This window comes from Cinclus cinclus, chromosome 2, assembly GCF_963662255.1.
Source record: "Cinclus cinclus chromosome 2, bCinCin1.1, whole genome shotgun sequence".
In the NCBI taxonomy this organism is placed as follows: Eukaryota; Metazoa; Chordata; class Aves; order Passeriformes; family Cinclidae; genus Cinclus; species Cinclus cinclus.
The window spans coordinates 96,585,436-96,600,858 of record NC_085047.1 but is presented as its reverse complement, the minus strand read 5'-3'; the positions used below and the strand labels follow the sequence as shown (position 1 = coordinate 96,600,858).

General features: G+C 36.1%; 1 protein-coding gene across 1 annotated transcript in view; it reads right to left on the bottom strand.

Annotated features, from left to right (window-relative positions):
- Positions 1 to 15,423, bottom strand: part of STS (steroid sulfatase) — an 83,499-nt gene that overhangs the window by 11,758 nt on the left and 56,318 nt on the right. The window contains exon 9 of the mRNA XM_062515097.1: positions 14,116 to 14,237. Within this exon, the coding sequence (XP_062371081.1) occupies positions 14,116 to 14,237 (122 nt within the window). The remainder of the gene's footprint in view (positions 1 to 14,115; positions 14,238 to 15,423) is intronic.

The window sequence follows — 15,423 nt, the reverse complement described above, 5'->3', positions numbered from 1 at the left end:
AAGTGAGTGTCGCTTTCTTAATTAGATTTTAAAGATATTTATGACAGTGCCACTCAAGTCAGGATTTGCATTTTAATATCTTTCTGACCATTCTTGTCAATTCTTTCATGACACTAATGCATGAATAAAATGCTGTTTTGTGCTTCAAAACCAATGCACTCTTTGCATTTTATTGCACATTCTCATGGCTATCTTATTTATCTGTATTTGCAGACAGGCCCTTTTTTGAATCTCTGCTGATTAAAAATAAAAAATTACACTAAATAAATTCCCTGAGTCTAAAATTCCCAGTCAACTTCAAAAGACCCTGTAGTATTCTTCCTGTCACCTAGCACAATAATAATATTTTTCAGACTGTGAAAAAGGTAGTAAGGCATCTCCAGTTTCAAATTCATGCTACTAAAATAGGACTTATTGCTCATCACTTTGCTGCTACTTAGCATTCAATTGGACAATCTGGTCACCTCACTTAATTTTGGATCATTGCAACCAATGTGCAAGTCTTTATGTAAGAGTTACCAGCCTATACTTATCTGCTTCTTAACTTTGATAGAGGTGTTTAGGATGAGAAGAGTTATGCTTGTTTCTCTTTTGATGAGAGCGACTTGCTCAGGTTAGCTCAGCTGTAGGCATCTACACTGTAGACATGTACATATTGTCATCACCATCCTCAGTTTGCTAAAAAACAAGGTGTTATGAGTCCTGAGTGCACCAAAAAGCCTCACTGGCCCTGCTCAGCTCTTGGGTGGACCTTCATCTATGCATGTTGGGGGTTGGTTTTCTCCCTTTTCCCTCTGTGGAATTTTCCCCATTGTCATGCTAAGATACCTGTTGACTGGGCCCTGATGGCAAGGGGGAGGGGAGAGAAGAGGGAAACCCCTCGATATCCAAACATCCAGAAGAGGAAGCAGAAGGCTCTGGCTCAGCCCATTTCCCCCGTGGAGTTCAGATGAGAAGGACGATCACCGCCTCACCTCCATCCCAGCATCGGGAGCCATCCTCACTGCTATCGGACCCTGCATTGCTGTTTTTTTCTCCCTGTAACCTGCCACCATCCAGCACTCTGCTGAGCAGCGGGACCCACACCGTGAGCGGAGAGCTCTCTCTCCATCTCTCTCTCCCCTGGGACAGCGCTGCCATCACCCCCAGCCCTCCTGCAGCTCTGCGGGACCCGCCCGCCCCCAGCACCGGGAACTGCAGCTCAGGGAAAAGGTACCTGCAGCCAAAAAACACTGGGACTGAGTTACTGTTCTGTTTGTGCGTAATTTCATAGCTGTTGTTGTTCTTGTTTGTCGTGTTAGATATACTAGTAAAGAACTGTTATTCCTACCCCCATATCTTTGCCTGAGAGCTCCCTTAATTTCAAAATCATATTAATCTGTAGGAAGGAAGGATCACATTTTTCAGTCCAAAGGGAGGTTTCTGCTTTCCTTAGCAAACACCTGTCTTTAAAACCAGGACAATGCACCCTGCCCATGGACAGGATTCCCATTTCAGCTCAGCCCAAGGCCATCAGTCCCTGCCTGAGTGGTGCAGCAGCAGCCAGTTCCCAGTCCTGTCTCCAGCTGCCTATAGGCTACAGCCTTCCTTCCAGCTCTGCCATTGCTCTCATCTCCTCCTGCTCCTGACTGCACTCCCTGGGTGGACCTTGAACTTGACACCACTTTGCCAGGAGTGGGGCTATTGTGGAGTCTGTTACCAGCACCCAGCTCTGCTCATTCTGCTCAGGTGCTGGAAAACATTGCTCTGTCAGTGAAGTCACTGTTGGACACCTTCAGGAAGAAGTGTCCCCTTGCTTAGAAAGCTGAACTTGTCTCTCCAGTATTCTCTGGTCTACCCTCAGTTTTGTTTTTAAGATCACATATCCATCTGCAAGGTGCTTTTGCTTATGAAAGTCCCACAGTGTTAATCCATAGGGTGTCAAAAATTTTCTCCTCTCAAGTGTATGCAAAACCCACATATTTAACTGACATGGCCAGAAAATAAAGACGTTTGCCTTCCTTGTTCATATATGCTACTTCTGCATACTAAAATGAGTCTTACTTACCCTTAATGATCATTCAGTGACCTTTGAAATAGTCACTAACTACAGTACATCTACATCAACACTACTTACAAGATGCTGTATCTTGCTCATATAAATGTACAGTTTCTTCTCTTCCACTTGTAGAAAATAAGAACAAAATCTCATTTCAGGTATTTCAAGTGAATTTTCTTTTTGTCATCTAATTCATCCCCCTGCCACTGCACAATTGTTCTCTGCAATGTATTTTCTAAGAGCTCTCTTGATGTATGGTGTCTTCTATTGTAACTTTTGTGCTACTATCATTCATTTCCTTTATTGCAGAAGACAAAGACATTTTATTGGCATACTCCTTTCACTTGGTGTTTTATCTACTAACTTTTTGAAATACAAATCCTTCACAAACTTTATCTGGAGTTTAAATAAGGATTTTGTCTCACAGTTAATTTGGTTTGCCCCATCCCTCAATTACCTGTTGCACTGTCTATTCTAAATTCCATTTCTATACCTTTTGTAGAGTTGTTGTGCACTGAAGTGAATGTTACAATCACTATGAATTTAATGATGATTTAATCTTGTTTGCCTTCAGTTCAACAAAGTATTCCTACATTAGCTTGAAATAATAACCCCATGCTTAAATTTAGCAAAGTACAATGTATTCTCTGACTGAAGCTGCTGTGTGCTTAACTAATTGTTTAAGCAAGGATCTACATATGCTGCTCAACTTCCATCAAATCTCCTACTTCAAACTATTTGATGAAAAATAATGAGTAAATTATTTTTTGGCCATCTGTGCTACTGCTTAATGGAAGAGTTAATAAAAACTGTTATTATTTCTTTGCAACACTGACATATATTAATGGCTATACTGTGACAAATTTATATAATGTTGTCTCAAGGCCTATAGGAAGAAGGAGCAGCAACCTGAATCAAGTTTTACCAAGTGTAACTGTCCTGTTCACCAGACAACTTGTAGAAAAACTTCTGCCTTGTAGAATAATCAGTGTTCAGCATTCACATCTTACCTCCCTGAAGATTAAACTCATGTCTGCTTAACAACATCATCTCCCTCCAAACATACATTCCTCAGTTACTCAGCATCTCAGTTGTAAACATCTTGTTGCCTTTTCTTGTTATGGCACATACATGTTTATGTATACATGGCATATTACTTGATGTATTGAAGTAAATCCAGGTTTAGAGCTATGTGATGCATGGACCTGGGTGCAGCATTTGAACAAAGCCCTTCCCAGCTCTTGGGCCTCCTGGAGAGATTCATCAGCATAGGAGTCCTACACAGTGCCCACAGTGCTCAGCTGAGATGTAATCAGCTATGGAGTGAGTTCATTTCAAACTAGAAGAATGCAGCAATGGACCTCAGGAAACCCAGCCACTGTCTTTCATTGTCTGTGCTACATTTTCTTACAGATTTTTGCGTAAAAAAAGACAAAAGTGCTAGAACTTCAGGCAGTGCTTGACATCTCTCCTAAAAATGACTTAAAACTTCTATCCAGTAATTTTCATGGGTCATGAAGGGAGAGGGGTTTTGATTATACATGAGTGGCAAAAAGAATACTGGTGGGGGTTTTTTTCCCCTCCAGTTTCTACAGCACAGTAGGTAGACAACTTCTGTGAATGAGGTGGTAGAAACCATGTTTGTTGACTTTGCTTGATCTTTTATTTTTTACTAACTATATAATTTAGTGTAATAATTCTAACAAGCCTCAAAGTATCTTTGAAGAGGGCACTTATTTCATAAACTTAATCCAACACCTATAATTACTTCTTGTGGCACTCTGAGGTCCAAGATATGTTAAACAAGACAATTACAAAGACAAGTTAAAAAAAGAAAGCTTTATCCTTGAACATGAAATTCTACATCTTTTTATTGGTCTAAGAGTATAATGCCATACATTATGGTTTTCTTTAAGGGGCCTAACCCCTTGTTTTAAGAACTGATATAAATAAAGAGAATATAAAACTGTTTGCAGTCTGAAGTCATTCAGTTACACATTGTACTTTCTCAGAATAACTGAAAGTGCTTTTGGCACTAAATGACAGATATAAATTTTATATATGCCCTCCCTCCTCACTGCAAATAAAAGAGTGATGACATGATATTATGAAATAGAAACATCTGCATACTGGCAGGTGGTTTTGGACTGTTGAATCTTACATTAAATTTTTAATTCATAGTTCTGCAAACTCAGCCTCCATCTCTCAATTTTAGCTGGTTTCTTTGTCAAAGTATTCCTTATAAAATATGTGACAACAGTAATGGCAACAGGAAAGACTAGGAAATGTTTTTCTATTTTATTCACTACTATGGCCCCTTCTGAGCATTTTTATGTTGTTCTTGACAAGACAAATAACATTACACATATTCCTCATCCATGGATTACATGAATGATTTTCAGCTGTAAACCAGGTTTGGTTTAGCATTCAGCAGTGGCTTTCAGCAATCCTTCCTTCATACTATAGTGCACTGCACACTGACAAACATTTACCTGTTTCATCTTGTTATTAATTAAAACACACTTTTTCTAACATTTCCAAAGAAGTCTCTAACTAGCTGTAATTTACCCTGAACATGTCCAAGATTAAACTCTCTCTTCAACTCTTTACTGATACCCAAAGGGAATTTCTAACCGAGGTCTTGGAACTTAGACTCTATAGATATAAAAAGGAAGCTGAAATTCAGCTAGGATTATAGAATAGGAAATCTTCCAACCAAAGTGCATTCAAGTGATAGTCAGACCAGGCAGATGGACCTGCTAAACAATTTAGCAGTCATCCAGATCTTCACCCTCACTTTGAAAGCTTTGCCTGTCCTGCTGAATCTCACAGATACTGTCTAGCTTTAACTTCAGAACTTTGGATCACTAATCACCTATCAAACATAAAAAAAAAACAAAACATTAAGCATAAAAAAGGTTATCTGATTCCACAACTAGCTCTGCAAGAGCAGATCAAAATTTACAGGAGGAGTAAGTTACCCATATACAGGCCTATTACACAGCTGTACACAATGTCCAAGACAGTTTAAGCCTTCCCGAAGCTTCTCCTCTACATAAAACAGAGAAGGATTTCCTACAGCACAGCAAATTCTATTTTTATATCAATGCCTTAAAACCCACAGTCTAGCTCCAGTAGACAGGAATTTTTCCATATAACAACTTAACCATGTCTGAGACAAAAAGGGAACAGCTGATCAAAAGCAAACAGCAATGTAGTTGAAACAAATTCCCATTTGCTAGACTGGGATAATTTGAGAGATGAAGAGGTAAACAAAGTGCATGAAATTGCCTCCATGACCAGCTGTGGGATAAAGTTGATTTAGACCCTGACAAAACTAAAGGATTTACAGTTCTAAGACACCATGGTCATGAAGAACTAGTGAGTCCTAATTACAATGTTTCACAGAGCATCCTAGAATTAGAGAAAAGCACTTTCAAAAGAAATCCCAGAGTTTTGAGATGCCATGTCCAGAGAATAAGTAATCCTTCACTCAGGTAGGTTTATTTACTCATACTTTCTTGTCTAATATTTAAGTTTTCGTAGTGCTAAAGTCAAAATCTTCATTAAACCATTTATACTTTGTTATTACCTCTCTCTAATTAACTTTGTGTTCACGTATCATGGTACTGTTTTAGCAGCTTCACCAAGTGATTAAATAACAACGCTGGTTTTGGAAGATAATAAAGTATTTGGAGCTTGGCATTGAGTAGGGATGGGAGGGGAACTTTGTACAAAAAAACCCCAAAAAACAAACAAACAAACAAACAAACAAACAAACAAAAACATGTGAATCAACTAAAACCTCCCAGAATTTTAGTTCTGTAAAGAGCTAGAGTACAGAATTCAAACTGGAATTATCAACAGCACAGTAATCAAGACATTAGTTTTGAGTCCAAACTACAAAGATTTATGGCTAAGTAATTTTGCTGTCAAGGATATGAATTAATGCTAAGGTAATTATAAGCTTTCAGGACTGAAAATCAGTCTCTATTTGTCACCAAACAGGACCACATAGAAATATAAGACTTACAGACTGAAAAACTGCCTATAAAACTCTTATGGCATTGAAGAGAGCACAGATAACATAATTAAGTTAATCTTCATAATTCTATGGAGTCTTGAAGACTCTACTCTTTTCACTGAGCAAGTGAGATGATGGAGAATCTTGCTTCTATGATATAATACCATTTAAAAATTAATGTTCAGCAGACAGGCAACAGGTTGTACATGAAAAATTAGCACACACGTGGTAATGACAAAATTATCTTAAGGATGACTAACAATTCTTAATACTAAAAGGGTCACCCTTTCTTTATTGAATTAGTGCTAATTCTAAGTCCTAAATTATCATTGTATTTATTGAGGTTTTATAGTCTTGTTGACATTTAATTTTTTGAGTGAACCATGATTTCTTTCCCCTTGTACTGTGAATGCTAGAAACCTATTTTTCTTTAAAATGTCAGTCTTGAAGAGGACTGAGTAACTGAATGTCGGAGATATTCACCTTACAGTCCCAAAACCAAGAAATCATAAAATTCTCCTGAAAATGAATGAACTGCATCTGAAGAATTATTTTCAATAAATTTGGGGGTAAAACTTTGAATAGATGTGAAAAATATCACTATGTGCAGGAACCTATTCTATACTATTTCACCTAATTTGCTCTTCTACTAGGAGGTCATTGAAAGAGCTATGATAAAAAACTGCAAGTGAAATGTAGTCTCTTTCAGTTTCAAAAAGCTTTCATACAAATCCAATACAAAATTTCTGTACTAAGAACAACACAAAAAGTAACAAATTATAGAAATCTGTTTGGTGTTTCGCTGTGGGTTTTTTTTTTCCCCTGTACTTTTAGTTTTAGGAAACTGTAGATGCCTTAAGAAAATATACTTGAAAAACTCATTGTGTTACATACCCTCTGATATTTTGAGACAACATAAAATGGTCTGAAATCAACAGAAAGACAACTCTTTGTACTGAGATGTGAGCTTTTCTCAGGCTGAGAACAGTTTCACTGATTATTGAGTAATTCTGCTTGTGTTTTCTGTCCAAAGTACTGATCAGAACATAAATTTAGAAGCAGCTACATGGTAAAGAGTGCACAACATCCGCAGATGCACACTGGCTTGCACCACTGTATTGCCCAAGTGCACCTAACCTGCAACCATTTACTCTTTTCTTCTATGTTTATTTTATGGCAGGGTCTTTTTATGCCACACTGAGAAGTCACCTTGCTATTGGCAGTTAAGTTTCCAGGGAATTTCTCTAACAAACAGATAATTTTCTTTATTTTCTAGGAGTAATAATATGATGTTAGAGGTTGTGGCACACAGTATAATCCATGTGGGTTGTGCATGCATTGACTACTTCCCTTGAAGAACATTGCCTAAGACAACATATGCCATTTGAATCTGATTTTAAAATTAGGATGAATCAGCGCTATGTTCTGAATGTAACATGCAAAATGCTGCAGGCTCAAATCCAACATTGAACTAAAGATATTTTTGGAAGTGCAGTGCTCCAGATATTGTTAAAGACTCACTTTTAATGTTAGTTGGAATGCTAAAATAAATTTTTGAAAGTTGCGGTGCATTTTTACCTAGTCTTTTATGTGGTTGTTATTTTGACTACTGCTAAACTTATAAATAAATTAAAATATATCAGACAGTTGCTCTAACTCAGATACCTTTTTCTATTTAAGTGCTAGCCCTGAAGTGTACAGAAAAAATACATTAAAATTTTTCTTTTGCACACATCACAAGTGCATGACAAAATATTTGACAGCACACCATTAAAGCTGAAGTTTAAATAGCACTGAATTATCTACTTTAAATAATTTTGCTTTTATATGATCACTGAAACCTGTCAACCTCTCTGTGTTCACTAAAAACATTACTAATTTAGGTCAAGATATTTGGAATTCAACAGACCAGTATGTTATGATTTCTATTTTTATATGAAGAAAAAGCACTCTGATATGATCACTGAAAGTATGTGTGTATTATGCCACTGTCAAGGGACATTTACCATGGTCTTTCACTGGGGAACAGCCCAATAAGACAAAAATGTTCCTGCATCAATTTTACTACAACTAAAGAAAAAGTTAGCTAGAAATCTAGATTTTATTTTGTGACAGTAGGAAAGTTTTATTCCTTTAAATGTTTATTCTTTCTGTTTTATCCTTTCTCATCTGTTTTTTTCTGAGAAAAGATACAAGGTTGGTGTGATAAGATTTGATAAAAAAAAAAAGATGCTTTTTTGTAAGGAAACAAAATGTTTCCTTGACAGCAGTGAAAGTCACATGGTAGTATCTCTCCTTTGAAGGCATTGTGCAAAAGAAGAAATTTCCGGATCAAGCTTCTGTTAAATTTACCTTCCTTTGTACTGTTAAGCAATGAAAGCAACTATAACTGTTGGCATTTTCAGGGTCAATGTGAGTCTCTACTAATCTGTAAAAACATCTTCTAAGCGCTTTGTTCCCCATGGTGAAGGGAAATAAACCGTAAATGGAAAAAGCTCCTCAGGGAAGCAAGCAAAAAGAATAGGAAAAAGTTAGGCAAGGGTATGGATTCTGCCAATGGGTCTTCTGTGTATGACAAGCACATCCCACATCTTACAAATGAAGCTGCTATAGCATTTGTTCACCCTATGGTAAAGAACACGCAGAAAAATTTCCTCTGTTGTTGCTAAGAAAGTAATAAAAATAAACTTATGAGGCTTTAGAGAATGAATGATTTGAAATTTCTTGTTTATATTCAGAAAGTGGAAGTAATATTAAGAGAGATCTTTTAAATATCAGGTACTTAGGAAAAACTCTAATTCTTTCTAATTCAGAGCAACCAGAAATGTTCATTTACTTTGTGGATGTCTGGGTAACTATATTTCTTAGATGCACTAAGAGGACCAAACAAGGAAGGACAGGTATTTACAAGCAAGTGTTTTGGCACCACGTAACACTCCACAATTGCCCTCACATACATGTTAATGCATTTCTATTTGCTAGAGACAACCACTAGATTCACCTACCCTCTCACTGAGAACTTTACTGTAAAAAAAGCTTGTTCTAGAGCTTTATAGAAGTTTTCCAGTTTTTGTTACTTGTCTAAACTCCAACTTCTGTTTTTTTTCCTCTGAGTGCACTGTTGTGCTCACAAGCCAGTGTCTTAAACTATTAATTAATTTTACAGTTTTTAATTATTAACACTGAATGTCATGTTATGAAAAATTAAGCTACAAATGGCACCAAAAATAATGCAAGCCCCCTTAATTTATAAGATAACCCTTACAACCCTTTAAGGCATGTGTAACATTGGGCTTTTGAGAGCTAAGGAGAAGTAGAAGGTATTCCTCATCTCTAATTTCTTCAGAAACGGGTCTTATTTTAACTCAATTTCACAAGAAAGGTTGCACTTGTCCAAACCAGAAGTTGTTACAAAATGACCCTTCTAAGCAGATTTTTCATGCTTTGTCCTCTCTTTATTATGATTCCAATGACTTTAGCCAAACTAAATCTGGAGGAACCTCTTAAAAAACCCAAAACACTATTCTGTAAATTTATCCTGTATACTCAAACTGAAAACTACAAACCAAAATATTTCTCTCTCATTTACTTTTTGTTTGTTTTTAACCTTAAATTTTACAGCTAAATTCAGCTAAATACAGTAGGAAAAGGCTAAATTCACGTCTAGAAAGGGTCTATAACCTTTAGCCATAGAACAAAATATATCTCATGAAATGCTGCTGAAATCTGGAGAACATTGCAACAGACAGGAATCAGAATAGCTGTGAAATCTGTGATATTACAGAAAGTATCCCTCATTGGTGAATTTAATTGAAATAATTTCAGTAATTGAGGTAGATCATAACATTCAAGAAAGTCAATATAAACACTAATTGAAATGTATCTTGTTTGTTAAGTGAAGCAAAGTGAGAAATTTCTATATAAAGCTTTTCAGTGAATTTCTACTGTCTTTAAAACTCATTATATTTACACGATAATCTAGTTAGGCTCTGCAGTCTAGTTTGCTTCAATTGAACTTGTCATAGAAAATCTTTTGTTTACTGAATGGCATAGACATATTCCACTGAATAACTAAATCCATTTTTAAATAGAAAAGGTGAAGTGCTGCTAGTAAAGTCATTCTAGCATTTATCAGAAACATTATTCTATTTTTATCCATAGTACAAAAATACTGTGAAGATCATTATTTCTTTATAATGCAGACTGTATTGCATTGTATTTCTCAATATTTATTATACAGCATTGCAATATATTTCTTCCTTATCAAAAAAAAGATTTTACACACAATCAGTGCAACCTGAAAGACGCAGTTTCATTCAACTATAGATTTGCTCTGTATATGATTAATCCTCCCCTTTTAATTAAGTTTTCATAGCAATGCATTTTTAATAGTACTGATTCATATGCTAGTAATATTCTGGAGACAGTGCTCTTGGTAGTTTTTTTACACTCAGTTATGCTAAATTATAAAGTTAGCAAATACAAAAGTACTGGTCAATTTGCTCAAGTAGAAGAACATGTAGTCAGACTCACAACAGGCCAAAGTGTCATACATCACAGTAAACAACAGAAAATTTTGGGTGGATCAGCTCAAGAAAGTAAAAAAGATCCTACATCTATTTTATTTTCAATATAAATACTTAATGGTTAAAAAAATTACTGAATGCATTAAAACCAGGGTGGTTGCACCCTACTAGGAAGAAAGAAAATGTATTGTTTTTTTTTCTAAAGGTGTTGCTTTCATATATTGGTACTTCGATGATACACCAGACAGCTGTGCAGAAGAAGTACTGATAATGGGAATTCACTTTTCACATGTCTTCCTCTCTGTATTTTTAACAGATAAATTAAATTACAAATATTTATAAGGTTTCAAAATAACAAGAAATCATCCTTGAAGGACTAGGAATATACATCTTGGCTGTTTCCAAGGAAATTCTAGCAAGTTGGACTCAATGATTCTTGTGGGTCACTTCCAACTCAGCTTATTCTGTAACTGTGATTCTGAGAAGTATCAGTATGTGCAAGGCTGTGAAAACAAAAGTAAATTTCCTGATATTTCACTAATTTATTTTTTTTTAATTCGGAATGAGAAGAATTATGTGCATTATTTTCTAGCATGAGGTAAAATGTGAGTCAAAATGACACAAAGAAAAAATGGTGTTAGCTTATTTTTGTGGCTGATAAAGATGAAGAAAAGAGAAAAAAACCCAAGAGATTGTTTTCCTCATGACTCTATAGAAAGTACAAGGTTTAAATTCGGATTACTTGCTTGAGAAGATCATTGCATACCACACATCCTCTAAAAGCTCCTTTAAAGGACTGATGAAGGGGAAAGTACATTGTGAATGCAATAACTGACCTAACTAATATAACTTAATGAAGATGCGTATTGATTTGGTTATGAGGAATTCTTAGCCTCTAAATATATAAATGCAAAATGGCAATTGTTCACTCTGAAGTTTCTGACCTTCCCTGAATGCTGTGAGAAACATGCTTGCTTAAGTCAGACTAGAATATTGCAAGCAAGGGAAAGATGTGCAACTACCAAAATTTTAACATACACTACATTTGCCTGTTTCATATATATTTTTAAGAGTCAAAAATTAAACAAAAAAGAAGGTGGTTTGGAATGAAGCACAGTGGAAATCTAATAATGGAAAAGATGGAGTTACTAAGGGAACTGTGGGGTGATGGAGTTAAAAAGGAACCAAATATATAAGCAGAATTTAGCTTCCCTCTCAGTTCTTGGTATATGCATTTTTTCTGAGGATCAAAGCTAATCCTACACTTTGAGTGTCCAGAAAAGTTAGTGGAATATGCAAGATGTCACTGACATGCAAACTGAGACTTCCCAGAAAATAAATCTCATGATATATGCATTAATAAGTGCATATACACAATATATGTACCAGTACCTTGTACTTTAATCAATAAATACAAACATCCCATTTTCCTTAATGGTTTTAAGTTACCTCTTCTAAGCTGTTGTTGGTTTGTTCTTCAGTAAGTGCATCTTTGAAATGAATAGAAATTACATGTTTAATGAAGGAAGGAGCAGTCTAGTTAGACAACTGGGTTAGTGACCATCACCAGAGAATTGCAGAAGATGCTGAACATGATGTGAAACCCTCACAGAGGACTGCTACGTAAGACAATTGAGAGGAATACCTGGCTATCGTCTGCTCTCACTACAATGTAAACTGACAAGGCAGAATATCAAAAACCCTTTGTGCTTGTTTTGTCTGGAATAGAGCCAATTTTCTTCACAGTAGCTAGTATGGGGCTGTGTTTTGCATTCGTGCTGAAAACAGCATTGATAACAGGGATGTTTTATTTATTACTCAGCAGACAAGGCTCTTCTGCCTCTCCCCCCACTCCACTAGTGAACTGGTTGGGGGTGTACAAGGAGCACTGTGTGGGAGCACTGCTGGGACAGCTGACCCAAACTGACCCCAGGCATATCCTAGGCCAAATGGCATTATGTTCAGCATAGAAAACTGTGGAAATAAGAAGCAAGGAGGGATATTCAGTGATGACATCTGTTTTCCCAAGCCAACACTATGTGCGACAGAGCCCAGCTTTCCTGGAGATGGCTGAACACCTGCCTGTTAATGGGAAATGATGAATGAATTCCTTGTTTTGCTTTGTTGACATGTATGGGTTTTGCTTTATCTATTAAACTGTCTTTATCTCAACTAACGAGTCTTTTAAATTCTATTCTTCCAGTTCTCTTCCCCATCCTAATAAAGAGCCACATAGTGGCTTTGTCAGACTTAGTTTCTGTCTGGAACTAAACCACAACCACCTTCTGTACAAAAGCCAGCCCACTGCCAGGTTCTGAGTGGGCTTTATCATTTGAATGCCTTGGAGAAAGGAATAACCACAATCTACATTGCTATTGCTCATCAAGTAAATACAGAACACTAGTCCCCCACTGTTGCTCAAATTCACTTCCCACCACATTCCCCTTCAGTGAATAATAGATGACTCTTTCCTCAGACAAGGGTTATATCATCTTACAAAGGTGCATGTTTGAGAAAAACAGCTTTTCTGCCTACTTCTTTCATCCTGAGATGCAGAATAACTTTATCCAACACCAGATACAAAATGGTTCTACTTCTGATTGCTTGGTTCTTCCTTTTGATTATTTATCAAATGCAAGACACAGAGGCACAGTAATGGTAAATAAATACTATATGCAATATTTCCCCTTTTCCTGCTTTAAAATCCGTGACAGGTAGACAGTCAGCGTACAGACGACCAAGACAGAGTTTCCAAATACTTTAAGTTTGCATATTGACTATTGAACAAGTCCTTTCCCAAAACACTTAAATAAAAATATTCTAAGCCAAAGCTTATTTTGGATCATTATTATCGTCAACTTTCAATGTCAACTGCGATGGGACAAATGTGTGTTTAACTTCATTCAGCACAGAGATTTTTACAGGAAGGGAAATATGCTTTGGTTAATGAGAAAGATGCTAGCAGAAACAGCAAGCTGTTAAAAAAGAGCAAATCAGTGAGAAATACTTTTTTCCTTGGCCTACAAAGTAGAATTATGTCATTCATCAAAAAACATGTAGAGGGACTCTATAATACCATTTCCATTTATTACATAATTATGACTTTGTGATTCTTCTTTGTTTTGCTATCTGGATAAGAATGGCCAGGCTTACATCATTCTTGTGCTGTTATTCAGCAAACCATCCTACTACTTGTGCATTTTTAGGACAATATAAAAGTCAACTTTGACTACTTCATTCTGTTGTACAGACTCTCTCTCATGAAGGTTTTAAAAAAGGACATTTTCAGATACCATAGATCTCAGTATTGCATTCATATGTAACATTAATACATAACAACAAAATAATGTCAAACAGTGAAATGGTGAATAGGAATGTAACAGCAAAGACAAAAGTGAAAGGAAAAAGGCTAGATGTTTTAAACAACTGTTTTTTTTACTATAGCCCAAGGCTTCCTCCTGATTCCTTTTAAGCTGCAATAAAAATTATATTAAATATTTAAAATGTGAACAGTCAAGTTTACTTACTGTTTCTTGGATGCCAGCGCACTGCGTTTAAATATGCATTGCAGTAATGGAAGAGAAATTCATGCTTAGATTGAGTAACTCTTCCTTGAAGTAAAGGTAGAAGATCATGTCCATCAATAATCCTGAGTAAGAGAGCATTTCAGAATCAGAAAGATAACTCAAAATAATAACTTTACTGGTAAGATATTATAACTCTGCTCATCTGCTGCTTAAAAAAACCCAAATCTGAATGGCCACCTCCAACTGGTCAATTTGGAGAAAAATGTTCAGATTCTCTTCCCTTTGATTTTTACATTACCCAAGGAAGCAATTTTACATTTTGCCATTATGAATAGTTCCCTCAACTTTTTATTTTTTTCACTTCTGAGAAAGTGAACAGATGTAAGTGAATAAATTGCTACAATACAGTCCTTCACATATACCTGTTCAGGTTTTGGGGAGTAGTCTGGCCAAAGTAACCTTAAAACTAGAAAAAATATGTTGTTCTGTGCTGAAATCCCCAGAAGCAGTGGCAATTTCTCTGCCCAGAATGTTATGTATTCCAGAATTTAAGACAGGAGTGGTAATTTCAAATTTGAAAATTAACTGTTTAAATATTCATTTATCAACTACGCACCCACACACATATAAACACATACACACACATACACATAAATATACATAAATTCTCTAAATGCTGATGGACAATTTGATCATGCTTTGAAGGAGTCAGTCAATTTACATAAAAATTACAGAATATTAATTATATTATTATTTTTAAATTTCTCAGGAAGAATTTTGTGGAGCTATATGAACCCCGCTGCTGGAACAAAAACACTTCAAGGTAGTCCATGATCTAAGATGAAGCAGTATTTATGGCATCAGTCTTACACAGAAGAATCACAGTGGAGCAACCTACAAGTGGAAGTTACACAAGTATATTTGAATTTCTATAACAGAGATCAAAGAAAACATCAGTATTTAGCATTCACTCAAGCAATATGAAAACAAAATGCATAAGATCTGCCACATAAAGAACAACAGAACTTCTGAGGTTTGGCAATATTACTGCTTGTAGAGCATCTCTCAGGACCAACCTGACTAATCTTTCATGCCTTAGACTTGTCCTGCCCTGCCATTTCCTTCAAACACTCAATGAATAATCATTAGCAGAGTGACTCTGCTCACCACTGGGCTTCCCCATGTGGATTCTTGATGCTTTGTGCTCACAAGCTGTTTGTGAGTCATAAGTGGGCTCAAAGCATATGCATATGCACAGGTTTTTCCTCTTACTGGATTTGGATAGCAACAGCTTTTATGCAGAGGCAC